This window comes from Elgaria multicarinata, chromosome 11 (assembly GCF_023053635.1).
Source record: "Elgaria multicarinata webbii isolate HBS135686 ecotype San Diego chromosome 11, rElgMul1.1.pri, whole genome shotgun sequence".
Classification (NCBI taxonomy): Eukaryota; Metazoa; Chordata; class Lepidosauria; order Squamata; family Anguidae; genus Elgaria; species Elgaria multicarinata.
The window spans coordinates 42,216,017-42,233,368 of NC_086181.1; the positions used below are offsets into that span (position 1 = coordinate 42,216,017).

Genomic DNA, 17,352 nt, shown 5'->3' on the forward strand with positions numbered 1-17,352 from the left:
CCTTGGACTGATCCAGCATGGCATTTCTGATGTTCTTTTGTTCTTATTAGCAGAATATGAAAGTTCGGCCTGCCATGTCTTAGTATTTACTCAAAGCATCTGGCAACCAGGAATATATACTGCCTTTGAAAGCAACTACACTTCATTCTTGGCATACTTTATGCTTTTAATGTCCCTCAAGAAAAAAAATCTGTCTGATTATTTTGTACAAAAGGGTATGCTTGTCCATTTATTTCCCGTCAGTTTTGCAGTTGATGTGAATAGGAGGACTTATTTCTCATTTGAACAAATAGGCTTGGAGTGAGAACTGTGTTTCTTTCAGGGAGCTCCAGATAAACTTCCTCTTGATTCTTCATCCCCATGGGGAGGGGGGGTGGAGAGATGGAGAGAGAAAGTGTGTAAGAGAGAGAGAGTGAGTGAGAGGCCTTTACAAGTCTCCATTTCTTAACAGCTTGCAACTCTGAATCAAATCGAGTAAAAGAGAGCAGAGTTCAGGAAAACAGGCAGTTGGCAGCTGTTTCCCAATATTGTCAGCATGGATGCTGAAGAAGTAAGTGTCACAGATTCTACAAGTTATCTTCTTTGAACCACTGTCTTGTTCTTCTCAACTTCGTAGTAGTAAGTGCAGTTTGAGCGGATCATTATGGACCTGCCTGCCATGTAGCTGTTAATTGTGAGCCTCCCAGAAAAAAAAATGAGATAGCAACCCTAATTAAAAACTAAATGGTTTAGATCTACACAACTGCCTTATAGCAATGAAGAGCACTGATAATTCTTGAGGAACAGGACACATTCCATATATGTCTCACTAACATAGTGTCATTTCCTGCTTTTTAATCCCCATTATCCAATATACTGCAATAAATGCTAAGGTGTGTCCTATGAGGTATAAATGTGCAAGAGTGATATAATGTTACCATTATGGGATCACAAAGATTTGACACATAATTGAATACACAGGGTTTCAAAAACAGGCCCTTAAGAGCTAAGCAACACTCAAAGCCTTGAGCCTGAATGGATGGATTTGTCCATTTTTGTGTCATCCCCCCTCCATTCCAAAAAACATTCTTAGGAAACTGAAACTGAAATGAAAAGCTCATTCGTCTGTTTTCCATAAAGGTCTGACTTTTGGTGTGAACACAGAGCACTAGGGTGACCAACTGTCAGGATTTCCCCGGATTTGTCCTGGTTTTTGTTCTTTCTATGGTGTCAGGGGGGATTTTCTATAATTTTCAATAATGTCCTGGAATGACACACCTTCCTCTTTAAGGCTGCCATTAGCATGGCAGGAGGGAATGACATGCTTTCTTGAGGCACATCATTCGCCCACCCCGAGCTCCAATTGAGGTCTTAAAGGGGAAAGTGGGTCATTCATGGACATTATAGAAAAGGCCCCAATTGGAGTGGATGGTGGTGGTGCAGAATGAAATCCTTTCCCCTCCTCCACTCCAATCGGGTTCTTTAAGGTGCCGGGGGAATAACGTACTTTCTGCAGGACTCAGAAAGCTGCTTCCCCACACACACACACACACACTAGGTGTCCTCTTTTTTGGTTTCCCAAATATGGTCACCCTAGTACTATGACTGTTGTGGTTGTTTATTATGTTATAAAAAATAAAGAAATGGTTTTATATAAGTGTAAGTTCCTTTTTTAGTATTTAGTATATTATTATAGTAGTTGTGTGCCTTTGCTACTCATTGGTTGCTATCATTTACTGTTTGTGAACCGCCCAGAGAGCTTCAGCTGTTGGGCAGTATAAAAATGTAATAAATAAATAAATGTGACTGAGGCCACGCCCCCTTGGAGGCCAGACATGTTGAGTTGGCACCGCCTTGGGGGTGGGCATGTTGGGGTGGCCACGCCTCCTGAGGGCGGCCATTTTGTCCTCCTTTTTGGTTTCCAAAATATGGTCACCCTACAGAGCACAGACAATTTGTGCTCAGAAGTGTTGCTGTGCCATTGCTTAGTGGAAGCTGCACCATGCACAACATGTATCCTTGTAGCAATTACACACTCTGTACAACCCTGACTGGCAACCACATGCTGTCATTTCATAAAACTCTCCCTTCTCACAAGGGGGCATCATTGATACATTAAAAAGTTCACAACAAACATAACATGAGCAGCCAGGCATGGTTTTACTATGCGGGGGATAATTCCCTTGTCAGTTTGGTTGAAAACCAAATGCTGCAAAGGTCTCTTGCGATTGTGAATCCCCAATAGACCTCCCAAAATTATCTATTCAACACTAGGAAGCTCTCTCTCTCTCTCTCTCTCTCTCTCTCTCTCTCTCTCTGTGAGCTTCATCACACCAGGGTTATACTGTGCAATCACTGCGAATTGCGTGCAAAGGACTCCAATGTTTTCCAGTTTATAATCTGCTTTGACTGTGAAGCACTCATTATGATTCTACCTCCAAGAATTAGTTCTATGTCCAGCTGAACTCCCTGGCAGCTGCCAACTTGGCTAAGTATTTCTGTGCTTGAGAAACCACAGTGAGGCAAGGCCAAACTTTACAAAATTTACAATTTACAAAAACAGGGAACTGTTTCAGGAATTCATAGTTTCATTAATGACATTAAATAAATATTGATTAAGGGAGTAAATAGAGTCAGAAAGGACAATTCAATCATCAAAATTGCAGGGAACTGAATTGTTGAGCTATCCCATTCTGTACAAATTAGTTATCATGATTCCTAAAGAGTTTCAGCATTTCAAGCCAGCAATGCCTGTGGATTACTAGCACTCCGTGGTTGTTCCTATTCTGATTGTTATTGTTGTTGTTGTTGTTGTTGTTGTTGTTGTTGTTGTTTGGCTGGACCTATAGGAACCCATCAAGTTTTCAAGGGGTTATGAAAAGGTTATGGGAAATATTGCTTTCTTCCGTATACACCTGGGTAGGGCTTCACAATGGCTGCGGCTGATTTTCTGGCCATCTTTGCCCTACTGCCATGATGACAAACTTGCTACAGGAAATTGGAGATACAGCAATGGAAAGCCTGTCCCCCTTCCATTTCCCCATCAAAACATGGAGCATGAGGGGATTAAATGAAAATTGTGATCCTGGAAGCCTCTAGGTGGCTTTTGTTTTAAACAAGGTGCATATACTTCCCCAGAGCTTGTCTTAAAGGAAAAATACTGTTTTTTTACAATCACCATGACACTCTGGGCCTTGCTAGACCTACCAGATAATCTGTGTGGGAGGAGGGGCCAGGCCGCGCTAGAAGTAGTGCGGCCTGTAGTCCCCATTCACACGTAAGACGCGACAGGGCCGTGGGAAGCCCGTTGCGTCCTCCATTTTTTTCCCTTAAAGGGCCATGTGCGCAGGAGCGCACCAATGGAACAGTAAGTATTTTTTTTAAAAAAATTAAGGGTTCCCCGCTCCCCCTGCCCCTGATTTCCCCCACACACAATGCCTGATGCCTCCCCTGCCCGCTCGCTCGCCCATCCTCCCCCCGCTAGACATGCCCGTCCCCACTCGCCATGTCCTGTCCCCATCCACCATGCCTGTCCCCGTTCTTCTCCCCACCCCTCCTGCCGGGTCTGCTCTTTCCCCCGGCCCCCATCTCCCCCCCCCCCATGATTCCCCTCCCCAGCCCGATGGGCACAGTGCTCCTATGGAATGCTGTGCCCAGTGCATGGCTTCTCCCGGCTACTCGCGAGTAAGCGAGAAGCCGGGAAAAGCTACGGACCCTGCTAGACCTTCTGCAGCCCCGGCCTCAGGGTATGGAAATATTGGTGAACCCATATTCTTTGTTCATTCATTAAGTTACATAGACATTCTGGAGGTTGAGTGCTTCCATTAGTATGGAATTCACAGTATCTGGGACATAAATTAAGCAACATACCTTGATTGTTAAACAAAACCCCCTAGACTTTCCTTACAGATGTTAAGAAGAACAAAGTAAAAGTATACTTCATTATTTACTTGATAAACCAATTATCTAACATCAAATTGTCTCTATGTGGCACACACACACACACACACACACACACACACACACACACACACACAGAGAGAGAGAGAGAGAGAGAGAGAGAGAGAGAGAGAGAAGCAAGCAATGAGCAAACCCTTTACAAACAGCTACTTCTGACAGTTGCTTTATATTCCATCTATCTCAGGAGGAGAGATTCATGCAAATCCCTCCAGGAGAATAAAGGAAGGGGTAGAAAAAGTCCCACTTCAAAAGGAAACCCATCAAAAAAATCCCCATTTTCTATCCTTTCCAAAGTCTCATCTTCCCTGCCTAGCTACAACATCTCTTCATTAACACAATGGCATTCTTGGTATTCTTGATTTCTTTGCTGGTTGTTCCAAGAGGTAAGCATATATACTCTGTGCAAGTAAAGCAATCTTTGTCTGTTTAATGCATTGACAGATTGATTACAGTCTTTTGTTTTCTTTTTCCAAAGGGGTCTTCTCAGACATTCGGGCTGTATTGACTGGGCCAGGAATGGTAAGACCCAGAGAGAATCTCAGCTTAGTCTGTAAAGTGACTGGATTCTCCATCTCCACCTCCGGTTACCCTTGGCAATGGATGCGGCAGCCTGCAGGGAAAGGTCTAGAATGGATTGCAGGAATGAACCCCCATGGTGGAGCCAAATGGTATGCCCCTTCTCTTAAAAGCCGTTCCACCATTTCTTCAGATTCCTCAAAGAACCAGATCATCCTCCAGCTGAACTCCATGACAGCTGGTGATTCAGCTATGTATTTCTGTGCCCGAGAACACACAGCGAGAAAAGAGCTATAGAGGCTCTGTGCAAAAAGAGGAAACTGTTTCAGAATGCACCATTCCCAGTTCTATTCAATAACTATAAATCAGTGAAAAGGAATCCAGTAAAAACGGTGTGAAAGGAACATTCAGTCACTAAAATAGCAGGAAAGGGATAAAACTGAGCCATGTCATTACCTACAAGTAGGGGTGAACTCACCTGCCCTCACCTTTGCAGATGTTCACCCCGCCACCGCAGCGGCCCACCCCTGCTCACCCCGGCCACACCAGCCTCATGCCTAAAGCCCATGCTTCCCTTTCTTGCATCAAAGGCACTATTCACTGCTTTACCCCTACATCAATGGGGACTTTAAGGCCACCACTGGCATGGGGGGGGGGAGTGCACAATTTATGTGCGGGCAGGCACTTGCTGAGCACACACCAGGGCCTTCAGAGTGTTCTGGTGGGAGAGTGACTGACTCAGTTTTGGGATCAGGACATGGATGGGTTCCTCAGGATTCCCAGACACAGTGGGTGCTCCTGACATCCCTACCTACAAGTTAGTTGTCATAGTCCCATAATATTGGCCACTTCTGTGTCAATTCTTTGCCAGTTGTGCTGCCTCTCAGTGGCCCTCTTCAGATGTCAGACATTTTTACACCTCTGCTGTGGAAATAAAAGCTGAATTAATACTTGGAAAGAGAGAGAGAGAGAGAGAAAGAGAGAGGGAGGGAGGGAGGGAGAGGGAGAGAGGGAGAGGGAGACTCCACATGAACTTCTCAAGCAATGGATTAAAAGAAGCCAAGGGCAAAATATACAGCCAATTTTTTAGGTGGAAAAGTCAACACAAAGTGACTTTTTTCCTGAATTCTCATATAAGAGAGAGCTCAGGATCACATAAGTTAGTCTCACATGCCTGGGGGGTTGGGGGGATGGATTGCATCCTCTTCCTTCTTGTTTCGACTTTCCTTCATGCCAAGCATGCTGATTCAATGCCCATAAGGAAGGCAAGGGACATTATGATATTATAATAGAACATAAGAACATAAGCAGTGCCATGCTGGATCAGACCAAGGGTCCAACTAGTCCAGCATTCTGTTCACACAGTGGCCAACCAGCCATTGGCCAGAGAACAACAAGGCAGGACATGGTGCAACAGCACCCTCCCACCCATGTTCCCCAGCAACTGGTGCACACAGGCTTACTGCCTCAAATACTGGAGATAGCTCACAACCATCAGGGCTACTAGCCACTGAGAGCCTTCTCCTCCAGGAATTTATCCAACCCCTTTTAAAGCCATCCAAACTGGTGACCATCACTACATCTTGTGGTAATGAGTTCCATAATTTAACTATGCGCTGTGTGAAGAAGTGCTTCCTCTTATTTGTCCTGGATCTCTCACCAGTCAGTTTCATGGGACGTCCCCTGGTTCTAGTATTTTGAGAAAGGAAGAAAAATGTCTCCCTATCCACATTCTCCACACCATGCATAATTGTGTACCCCTCTATCATGTCTCCCCTTAGCCTCCTTTTTCCAAGCTAAACAATCCCAGTTGATGTAACCTTCCCTTGTAGGGGAGATGCTCCAGCCCCTTAATCATTTTAGTTGCCCTTTTCTGCACTTTTTCTAGCTCCATAATATCCTTTTTTAGGTGTGGTGACCAGAACTGTAGATGGAGAAGAAATATTTCTCCACCCCTCCACTGTCATTTGCCAGTCTGTCTCTAGGAATTAAACAAGGCTTCCATTCCGCACACATGAAATATTTATTTATTTATTTAGAATATTTATTTACTGCTCCCCGTTGAAAAATTTCACAGTGGTGTACAAGATAAAATAAAAAATAAAAACAGAATAAAACAGTTAAAACAAAATTTAAAAGAAGCAAAAACAGAGATTTTAGGCTGCATATTAAGGAAAGGCTTCTTGGAATAAAGATGTTTTCAGGAGGCACCGAAAGGAGTACAAGGTTGGTGCCTGCCTGACCTCCAGAGGCAGGGAATGCCATAGGAGGGGAGCCACCACGCTGAAGGCTCTTCCCCTGGTGGACTCTAATTGGAGGATGGATCTATGTGGAACCACCAGGAGCAGGCCCTCGGATGACCTCAGTGACCGGGCAGGTTGGTAAGGGAGAAGGCGCTCTCTCAGGTATCCTGGTCCCAAGTTGTTTAGGGCTTTGTACACAAGTACAAGAACCTTCAACCTGGCCCAGTAGCGAATAGGCAGCCAGTGCAGTTCCCTCAGCAGAGGAGTTACATGCTGGAAAGGGGCAGCTCCAGACAACAGCCAAGCTATAGCATTCTGCACTAGCAGTGCGAGTCAGAGGCTCGACCCGAAAGCCCCGTGGCGCAATGAAGGCGAGGGCCGGCACGCGCTGGCCGAGGCGGGATCCCGAGGCTGCCAAGTGGAGGGCGCCCCACCGGTCCATCTCGCCCACCCCGTCAGGGAGGTGGAGTGTGAGTGCGCATGCTAGGACCCGAAAGATGGTGAACTATGCCTGGGCAGGGCGAAGCCAGAGGAAACTCTGGTGGAGGTCCGTAGCAGACCTGACATGCAAATCGGTCGTCCGACCTGGGTATAGGGGCGAAAGACTAATCGAACCATCTAGTAGCTGGTTCCCTCCAAAGTTTCCCTCAGGATAGCTGGCGCTCATCCCGCGGGGGGTGGGGAGGGGAAAGCATTCTGCACTAGCTCCAGCTTCCGGAGCAGCTTCAAGGGCAGCCCCACATAGAGCGCGTTGCAGTAATCCAATCTTGAGGTTACCAATGCATGTACCACCGTGGCTAAGCTATTGCTGTTCAGGAGAGGTCGTAGTTGGGAATTTGGGTGGACCAGTGCCTTTTAAACTGCCTGGACCCCACCCCCAAGTGTCATTCTGTATGGCATCTGGGAATAAAAGTCATGTTTAGATTGTTATGAAGTTAAATTTAACCCTCTTAGCATTCTGTAGTGCTAAAATTCCATTTCCCCCCATGACACTGAATTTGATGATGGTGCAAGTGGAAATGGAAGTCACATTGCAAGGAGGGTACATGCACCCCATGCATTGCCCACTCCTGTCCTATATTTATTTTTCCCCAATGTGTTTGGATTAGGCAGCAAAGGAAATCATGATTATTTCAAAGAGCGTTTGAAATGAGAGGTTTTAAAATCAGCCAATTGTCCAGAAAGACAAGGACAACATGCATTCCATCCCTGTCTCTCACCCACAAATGTCCAAGTCAGGCGCAAAACATGCTGGGAGGAGAGACCTGCCTCTCCCACACACTCAAAACACTTCACCTGAGCCTCTTGTCTTTAAGAAAAGCAGACAGAGCCTTCAAGAAAACCTTGGGATGAGTTGATGCTGCAGTGTGATGCACAACAGGGCAGTGCTGTTCTGGACTTCCAGGAGCAGGTTTACATGTTATGGAGGAGGGATTCATGCAAATCTCACCAAGTGTTCCTCTTCAAAAGGAAACCATTCAAATTGAAGATTCTATTTTTTTTTCTCATCTCCAACATCTTCCCTTTCCTGCTGAGGTAGAGCATCTCTTCATTGATACCATGAAAATATTGCTTTTCTTGTTTTCTTTGGTGGTTGTTCCAAGAGGTAAGCACACACTCTGGGGAGGGTTAAGAAACCTTTAGTTGGTTAATTTACTGATGGTTTTATTGCAATCTTATTTCATTTGCAAGGAGCCTTCTCGGATATCCAACTGGTATCATCTGGGCCAGGAATGTTGAGACCCAGAGAGAATCTGCACCTGGTCTGTAAAGTGTCAGGATTTTCCCTCACTACACAACATTACCTTTGGAACTGGATCCGCCAACCTCCTGGGAAAGGCCTAGAATGGATTGGAAGTATATATCCCAACGATGAGAGAAAATGGTATTCATCTTCTTTGCAGAGCCGCGCAACCATTTCTTTAGACATGTCCAAGAACGAGTTCTCTCTCCAGCTGAACTCCCTGACAGCTGCTGACACAGCTGTGTACTACTGTGCCCGAGAACCCACAGTGAAACAAAGTCAATTGGGCCCATGTATCAAAAGAGGAAACTGTTTCATCATGTATGAATCCTAGTTCTAGGCTAGATCTACATTACTGTTTTATAGCAGTATTGAAGTGCACTGATAACTGTTGGAGCACAGGAGACAGTCCATATACTGTTTTCATAGTGTTATTTCCTGCTTTTTATTCCACATTTGCAGCAATTTGACACAAGGTGTAGGTTTGGCCTAAGTGAGTAAGTACAGGATGAAAGGACAGTTCAGTCACTAAAACAGCAGTGAATTGGGGAGGGGGGAATGTGGTAGGCAATCCTCATGAATTGATTCCCATGATCCTGCAAGACTGGACATTTCACTCATACAATGTGAGTGCTTTGTCAACTGCACTGTTGTTCTTGTGTAAATTCTTACTTGGCATGCTCCGTGTGTCACTACAAAGTGGGAAGCTAGAAAGGAGACTTTCTCGGTGGTAATAAACCAACAGAGCTCCTCATAGAAGCTCAGCTGGTACATTCATTATCTTCTTTTCACATCAAGGGCTCATCTACAACAAGCAAGATATTCCACTATATAAAAGTCAGGAGCTAACAGTTGTGCACTGTCAACTGTTAGGGCCCATGACGCATTTACACCAAGCAGGATATAGCACTCTGAAAGTGGCATGAAAGCGGTATACAGTATGTGCCAATAAAAACAGGCCATAGCTAGACCTAAGGTTTATCCCTGGATCGTCCAGGGGTCAAACCTGTTCATCTAGGTGACACACAGGGGATCCAGTGCTCAGGCAGGGGTGAACCCTGGATGAGCCCAGGATAAACTTTAGGTCTAGCTGTGGCCAGAGTCTGATCCAGCATGGTACTGCTTATGTTCTTATAGTAAGGAATGGTTCACAAGACATGTTAAGTTATCATTAACCCTAACCCTAACCCTAACCCTAACCCTAACCCTAACCCTAACCCTAACCCTAACCCTACCATTCAAATGGTCTAGCTGTGGCCACAGTGTCTGGTCTGTTGAGGAATGCTTCCTGGAATAGAGTTGTTTCCTGGAGGTGCTGGAAACATTTTGAAGTACATATTTAAATGCATATTTCTCTGTTGTGATTTTTGTTCCCTTTTTTCATCACAGATTTATGCAGGAATGGACAGAAGAGACATATTACTGAACAGAAGCAAAATGATAACTGACTGGACATAGACTGATGCATCCATTCCTTGTTGTAAAATGTGTGGACCAAATATTATATTCAAGAAAAGGTATTTGTGTATGCATGTATTTGTGAAATATTTAAAAATTTGCAAAAAAGAAAAAGGGGGAAAAAAGACTCTAAAATCCTACAGTTGTGTGCAAATGGCCTCTCAAAATTCTCCATCCTATTTGTGGGCAGAGAAATTGGAAGGACCATTTTGCTGAATTTCTTCAGGGTGAGGAGAAATTCCTTAACAGGTTCTCATAGCACCATTGGTAGGGGTTGCAGCACTGCCTCTTTCTTGTGGAGCAGAGGTTGATAAATAACAAGATGAGACACTTAAAGTTGTGTTTAAATAGGGCTACATTTATTCAAGATCTACAAAGGGGGAAAATCCTATAGGACATCCAGTATGGCCTGTTTACAGACCTCTCTGAGTTGGGTGAGCAGTTATTGGTCCGAGAGTTGGTGCTCAGCAATTCACTCTCTCCATGGGCCTGCCCCTTTCAGGGTATGGAGACCTTCCAGTTTCACCCCAACCCAGGCCGCAGGGCTCTGAGTCGGTGAGAAGGGTAACCCTTATCTCACCAGCTAAGCTGCAGGTTCAAAACTGGGAGACTCAGGTTTTACCAGTCACAGCAACAGTGCCTATGAATGGTCACCATTCAAACTTCCCCCTCTGGATACCCATACCTACCAGCAAATGTGACCAACTTATACACTACAGCCAAATCAACCTATTTAATACTCCCAAGCTGTCTTGCATTGTGGAGTAGGTGAAAAAAACTCATGAACAATTTAGAACCTGAGTAAAATATCCTACTTGGTCCCAAATGGCAACCAGCAAGCTCACACTGCCTACAGGGAAGGAGGGAGGGAGGGATGAAGCTGAAATTTCCTGAAAGTTTTATTCCCCCCAATGAAAGAAGCCTCCATTGTTGTCCATTGTTCTCATCACAGTGCTTAGAGCTTATCTAATCACTGTGACTTGGCTGTGGATACTGCACATATGTTTTATTTCAGCAACACATCTCAGCATTGCTCTGTAGCCTCTCAGGCTGCCTGCACTTCTCAATCTGAAAAAAACTCCTTTAGGAAGAAATACCTGCTGATGTCTTCCTTTGGGCTTTAATTGTAATGCAAGTCTCAGGGTTCCACCTATGACCTGGATGTCCTGAGCCAGTCCTGAATAATCTTGTGTCTCCTAAAGAACCGCACCTTCCTTCCTTTACCTTCCCCTTTACAATAACATTTATTTATTTATTTATTTATTTATTTATTTATTTATTGCATTTCTATACCACCCAATAGCCAAAGCTCTCTGGACAGTATACATGAGGTGATTGACACACCAGACACTTGGGGTTCAACACAACATTTTACTGGAATATTAAAACAAGCAACTTACAAATAATGGTATTTATTCAATAGAGCTGAGTGATACAAAAGCCATTAAGAGAAAATAAAAGATGCAAAAATGCAAGTCCTTTACCCTAGCTGCATTTAGAATTTTCCAGGCTGATTCTTCCTGCTCATTCTGCATACTTTGGTCTTCCTGGCCCACATCTCTCTCTCTCTCTCTCTCTCTCTCTCTCTCTCTCTCTCTCCTCTTCTCCCACAACAGCAAGTACTGTTTTGGCCTTGAAGAAATAAAACTCAACTCAGGAATTGAAACTTAACTGGGAACTGAAACTATCTCTCTCAAGGATGCCTCCTCCCAACAGTGGGGCGACCATATGAACAGGACTTTTGCATCTTTAACAGTTGAATAGAAAAGGGAATGTCAGCCAGTGTAATTGGTATGCATGCAGCACCTGGTGAAATTTCCTCTTCATCAGATCAGTTAAAGCTGCATGAGCTATACTAGAGTGACCAGAAATGAAAGAGGGCAAGGCTGCTGCAGCTTCTTAATTTGAAATTAAGTTCTGCAATAACGTTATGGTATCCTCTTTGCTCTTAATAGCCAAGGCCTGCCCACATAACACTATATTAGAAGAAAGCACAGCATTTTATTTTAATTCTTTCTCCTTATTACTTGCTCCCTGCTGTTTAACTCTGGCCTCAACACAATGATGTAGCATTTAGGAGAAAATATGCAACCCAGTAATCCAGCACTGGAGGACAAGATGGAGAAGATCTCCACAGCCACCATGTCTTTCCCTCTTGTGCTCAAGTAGGTGGGAACGAAGGAGATCCACACACTGCAAAATGCCAACATGCTGAATGTAATAAACTTGGCTTCATTGAAACTGTCAGGTAATTTGCGGGCTAGGAAGGCCACAACCAAGCTGGTGATGGCTAAAAGACCCATGTAGCACAGGACACAGTAAAACAGGGCAACTGAGCCTTCATTACATTGCACAATGATTTCCTCAGTTAGTGAGTGCATGTCTGCATCAGGGAATGGAGGAGAGGTTGCCAGCCATCCTGTGCAAATGCCAACTTGAATAAGAGAGCAACAAAGGACAATGGAGTTGGCAAGTCTTTTCCCCACCCACTTCCTCATGCTGGAACCTGGCTTGGTGGCCATGAAAGCTACAACCACAGTAATGGTTTTGGCCAACACGCAAGAAACAGCCACTGAGAAGATGATGCCAAAACTTGGTTGTTGGAAAAGGCAGGTCACTTCCCATGGCTTTCCAATGAATAACAAAGAAGAGAGGAAGCAGAGCAGGAGGGAAATGAGGAGGATGTAGGTGAGGCCCCGGTTGTTGGCTTTGACTATGGGGGTATAACTGTGCTTAATAAAAATCCCTAACACCAAAGCTGTGATTATGGAGAATGAAATAGCAACAAAGGTTAAACTGATCCCCAAAATTTCTTCATATGACAGAAAGCTAATAGTTTTGTAGATGCATTTGTCTTTGTCTTTGTTTGGATACAGATCTTCTGAGCATTTGAAACAGTCATCCATATCTGAAAAATGGAGAGGTCTAATGTCAGTGCCAGTTCACATGTGTACCCAGATGACCACTGGAAACCCTATGGTCCCTCCTTGGCGTTGGGATTACCCGATGCCACCACAGGTGAGTAAAACTGTTGGGTTTGGGTGGGGAGGTGGTGCCAAGTCACCACCATGAAGGCAGGGCCCATGTGATTTTGCAAGGCTACAAATGGTCATTGCACGGGGAGGGGGGAATCTGAATTAAAATTATGTGATTGAAAAATCAGAAATCAATATCACCTACCATTCTTGTTTGAAACCTTTCCTTCTGGGCATGTCATACAATCATAGCAACAAAATTTTTCCCCTTCCTTCCTTTTCTTCTGATAACCTGGATGGCAGAAGTCATTGCACAGGGAAATGGGTATCACCTATCCAAACACACACAGCATTAGCATGTAGGAAAAGAATGGGGGTGTCACTCTCCCCAGCAGCACTAGCCCTTATGGGAATACTGCTAATCCACTGGACAATGACCTCTATGGGGTTTCTTATTTCCAGCAAGAACTTATATTTCTCTGCCAGTATAATTTAGGGTTCCTCAAGCCGATCTTTTCCCATTGCCACCAGTTTTCTTGGTATAAGAGGCTTAAGCATGAGATGGGTACCAACAGGAGAAACAAGATGAACTAGTAAGCAATTTATTTTATTAAAGGGATAATTTGTAGATAAGGGATTTCAAAAGAATGCTGGTTGACACTTATTAAGGACTCAAGAGACACAGAGCTCATCTACACTGTGCAGGATATTACACTATGAAAGTGGTATATAAAAGGCAGGAGCCACACCAAACAGGATATACCAGTATGAAAGCAGTATACAGTATATGTCAATGGGCCCCAACAGTTGTCAGTGCATCTCAATGCCACTATAAAGCAGCCGTGTGGCTCCTGCCTTTTATATACCGCTTTCATAGAGCAATATCCTGCTTGGTGTAGATGAGGCCACAGTTGCCAATACTGTGATATGTGGATGTATATACCTTTAAGAGGCCTGTAGCTGCTAGTCTCCAGGGGATGTGATTTGCCAGCCTTCTCCAAATTGGTGCCCTCCAGTCATTTTGGACTTCAACTCCTATCAGCCCTAGCCAGCATAGCCAATGATCAGAAAGCCTGAGTGTTGAAGTCCAAAACATCTGGAGGGAACTAGGTTGAGAAGGCTGGTGATAGGGGCTTGGGCCTCTCTACTAGGATTAATGCTACAATGTGATTGCTTGGACACTGACTCCTACAAAGATTGATAACCGTACAGCTACCCCTTGCACTGAAATAGTAGTGGGATTGGATCTGTTCACACACAACTGGTTTCCTTTTAGCCACTGTAGGCTCCCATAAATGCCTTGGGTCTATCTTCCCTTCCTTTTCTCCCTACCCCAGAGCTTACATAATACTGTGATATTTAAATGGAATGTTTACTTCTATGTAATCTCTTCCTTGTATTTCTATAAAGAAGCGTGCAAGGAAATTTTATGAGCGAGAGAGACTGTGAGGCTTTAGAAATCCTAAGTTGGTTAAAAGTTGTAGTGGACAGAGTTTAGTGTCTGGAACCCCACAAAGCCATGAAGGTCTAGCTGGCCTTGGACCAATCTGGGTCTTAGCCTTACTTCCCTCACAAGAATGTTGCAAGGATAAGAAATAGCTGCAAGACTATGAATGATAAAAACTGCAATAGAAATAAGTAATAAATTGTTGGTAGTGTTTGTGACATTTAAATAGTTCAATTTAAGAGAGCTTTCAGGTTATACTGCATTTATCATTTCACAAGTTAAATTTGTGTGATGCTATTTCCAGATGCTACTTATAAAAATAAGAACTTGGGCAAGGGGAAAAACAAATTCCTCACTTTCAGCTAAACAAATTATTGCTATGAAGTGAGGGTCAAGTACAACATGCTCTTTGACCCTTGCCCTGCAAAGCCTAAGACCCAATTTAAATGAGATGCTAGCCAAGGGCAAGGCACTTACCCATGTACCACTTCACATTGTCCAGCATCCTATTAAAGATATTTACCCCATGCACTGGCCAATATGTGTTATGTCAGCATATCTGTGATCTGGAGCCAAGGTAGATGTTGATCTGACATGCAGACACTTCATTCTTATGGGCTGGTACATGAGGAGACATGGCATTGTGTGAAGCATCGACATGAATATATGCGTTTTGTATAGCAGCACCAAATTTAAGTTTAGCCTAGCACTACAATACTAAATACACTGATCTGGAAGGAAGTCCCACTGAACTCAGTGTGGCTTTCTTTCAAGTAAACATGATTAGGATTGCATTATAATAGCCCTCTGGATTGGGATGTGCTGTCTAGTAGAGAAGCTAATAATACGGTAACCTGCTTCATACACATTTAAGTTGCCAATACATAAGATGCATCTAAAAAATCTGGTTTATCCATCACTTCTAGAATAATCTGGTCTCCCATGAGACTTGTAGTGCAAGCAGTTCTGTTATACATTATATTCTCCATCTCCTTTGTAATTCAAATATACAATAAATTACAAAAAAACAATCCAGGAATCAGACTAATGCTGGTGGCTCTTGCCTTTCATTTTAGAAACATTAAAAAATTCTGCATTACCCTCTTATAACTTAAATACATAAGTAATCTCCACTTTAATTACTTCATGACCGTGACTTTAAATTTACATTATTTTAAGTACCATCATAACAGCTCCATGTATAATACAGATATCAGCTGAGAACCCGTCAGGAAATAAAAAAAAAATCTTCATTATATATATAAAACAATTATGTTGGAAAGACAAGAACACAGGACAGGGACTTGATACAGACTTAATTTAGTTTTATAATCAACCACATTTAACCCAAAATTAACATATATGTAGCAATATTCAAGAGCAGTGCAAATATCTTTGTAGGTTAGAGTAAAATTATACTACAAGAACATAAATGGGAAATAAAAAGGCAAGTACTTCAAGTACACGGAACGAGTCTTAATGAGGTCTCTCAGTGTTTACAAGGACTTCCTTTTTCAATTTATTTCTTCCTCTGGAATACGTTAGCCAACATGGCACCTGAAGTGGTCCTCATCGAAGGTATATACATCCACATATCACAAATACAACCCTTTAATGGTTAAAGGCTTGTATTAGCAACAGTGCACTTCAGGCCAATTTCCCTAAAAATCCACCTTAGACAAATAGACTTGGGTATAGTCTTCCTAGGATACCAATGCTCCTCCTGTTCTATTTCTGACTGCTTGAACAGTTCATCTTGGGTTTTACTGTGTGCTTTTAACAAGATCTGGAAGCAGCCTCCTGGCATAATGCAGCAATGCGTCTCTGTCTACTGATCTTCACCAGCCACGTACGGTTATCTCACAGACAATAATATTTTAATATTCAGGCCATAGCATTTTCTCCTCCGCTTTCTCCTAGGGCATGTCTAGACCAGGCAATCTCCCAGGGATCGCCCCAGGGTCATCCCTGTGCATCCACATGATCCACATGATCCCTCCCTTTCCCTGGGATAGCCAGGATGGTTTTAATCCTGATTTTTCCTGCTGTCTCAGGATCATCCCAAGACTCTGGGATGTATGGGTAGCCATCCCAGTTTCTTCCTGGCTCCTCACAAGTAAGCGAGGCATGGGGCACGGAGCTCTTCAGGAGCTTCATGGCCATTGGAGAGGGGGGGAAGCAGAATCTTAAAAAAAAAATTTGTTAGCGATGGAGCACTTGTGTGTTAATTTTCGATTTAAAAAATGGCAGGCACAACTTCCTCTTCCTCCCGGGATGTCATGCACAGGGGGAGGATCTTGTGATCACCATATTGTGAGATCCTCCCCCTCCCCTCCCTAGGTCTAGACATGCCCCTACTCATTTTAAAACAGTATGCATCAACCAGCTGAGTCCCCCCCCCTCTCTCCATAGACTAACTCCCAACTGTCATCAGGATAAGAGAAGGATCCCAAGAAAACTCCGTAATCCATACCTGGTTAAAACCTCTGTGCCACACAATAATATCCTCATTAATGATGAATTCTTTGCCTTGAAGTGCATTTGGATCTACTCTTCCAACTTTCACTCTCTTGAAGGAGTTATTGGGAAATATGACCATGTTCATGATGTCAAATCCACCTCCCATTTCCCAATTTCTATTAAAAGACATCGTTTCTCCAGCTGAGTTGTTGAATGAAATGCCTTGAAGAAATGGGTGGAGCTAGTTGAAAGAAGGGGGGGCATATAGTACAACATATTGGAAGAAATATACAAAAAAACACTTGCTGGTAAGAAATTTCACATCATCTCAAATATATAGCTATAGTTCAAACGGCTGAGGACTGAACACCCCCAGTTCCCTGTACAGGGTGGTTACTATTTGGTTTGACTTTATTAGCAATTCATCACTTTTCACCATATTGCTTTGAACACATATTGTCGGTTGAAGAAGCTCAACCAAATTTACATCTCTGTTCCACAGTTATGTTTAGCATTGCACAGCAGAACTTCTCACTATTCTTTAATTTAATCCTTGCAGCCACCCAGGTC

The 17,352-nt window shown here is 43.6% G+C and overlaps 1 protein-coding gene and 1 gene segment (V, D, J or C); one reads left to right on the forward strand and one right to left on the reverse strand.

The window, feature by feature from the left end:
- The first annotated feature begins 4,269 nt into the window (after window positions 1-4,269).
- On the forward strand, window positions 4,270-4,752 carry LOC134405943 (immunoglobulin heavy variable 4-38-2-like). The segment is given in 2 exon segments: window positions 4,270-4,322; window positions 4,415-4,752. Coding segments are annotated over 2 exon segments (384 nt in total).
- Window positions 4,753-11,906: 7,154 nt separating this feature from the next.
- On the reverse strand, window positions 11,907-16,948 carry LOC134405944 (vomeronasal type-2 receptor 26-like). The gene is made up of 3 exons (XM_063137188.1): window positions 16,796-16,948; window positions 13,081-13,207; window positions 11,907-12,808 (listed from the first exon to the last, which is right to left on the reverse strand). The coding sequence occupies exons 1-3, from the start codon at window positions 16,946-16,948 to the stop codon at window positions 11,907-11,909; spliced, it is 1,182 nt and encodes a 393-aa protein (XP_062993258.1).
- Between the last annotated feature and the right edge of the window lie 404 nt (window positions 16,949-17,352).

What these genes read in the sequence shown, in the direction of transcription:
- LOC134405944 (XM_063137188.1), bottom strand. Translation starts at nt 16,948, where the DNA reads ATGGGAGGTGGATTTGACATCATGAACATGGTCATATTTCCCAATAAC. An exon ending in GGCACAGAGGTTTTAACCAG is followed by an intron (nt 13,208 to 16,795) that starts GTATGGATTACG and finishes GTGTTTGGATAG; the next exon opens with GTGATACCCATTTCCCTGTG. An exon ending in AAAGGTTTCAAACAAGAATG is followed by an intron (nt 12,809 to 13,080) that starts GTAGGTGATATT and finishes TCCATTTTTCAG; the next exon opens with ATATGGATGACTGTTTCAAA.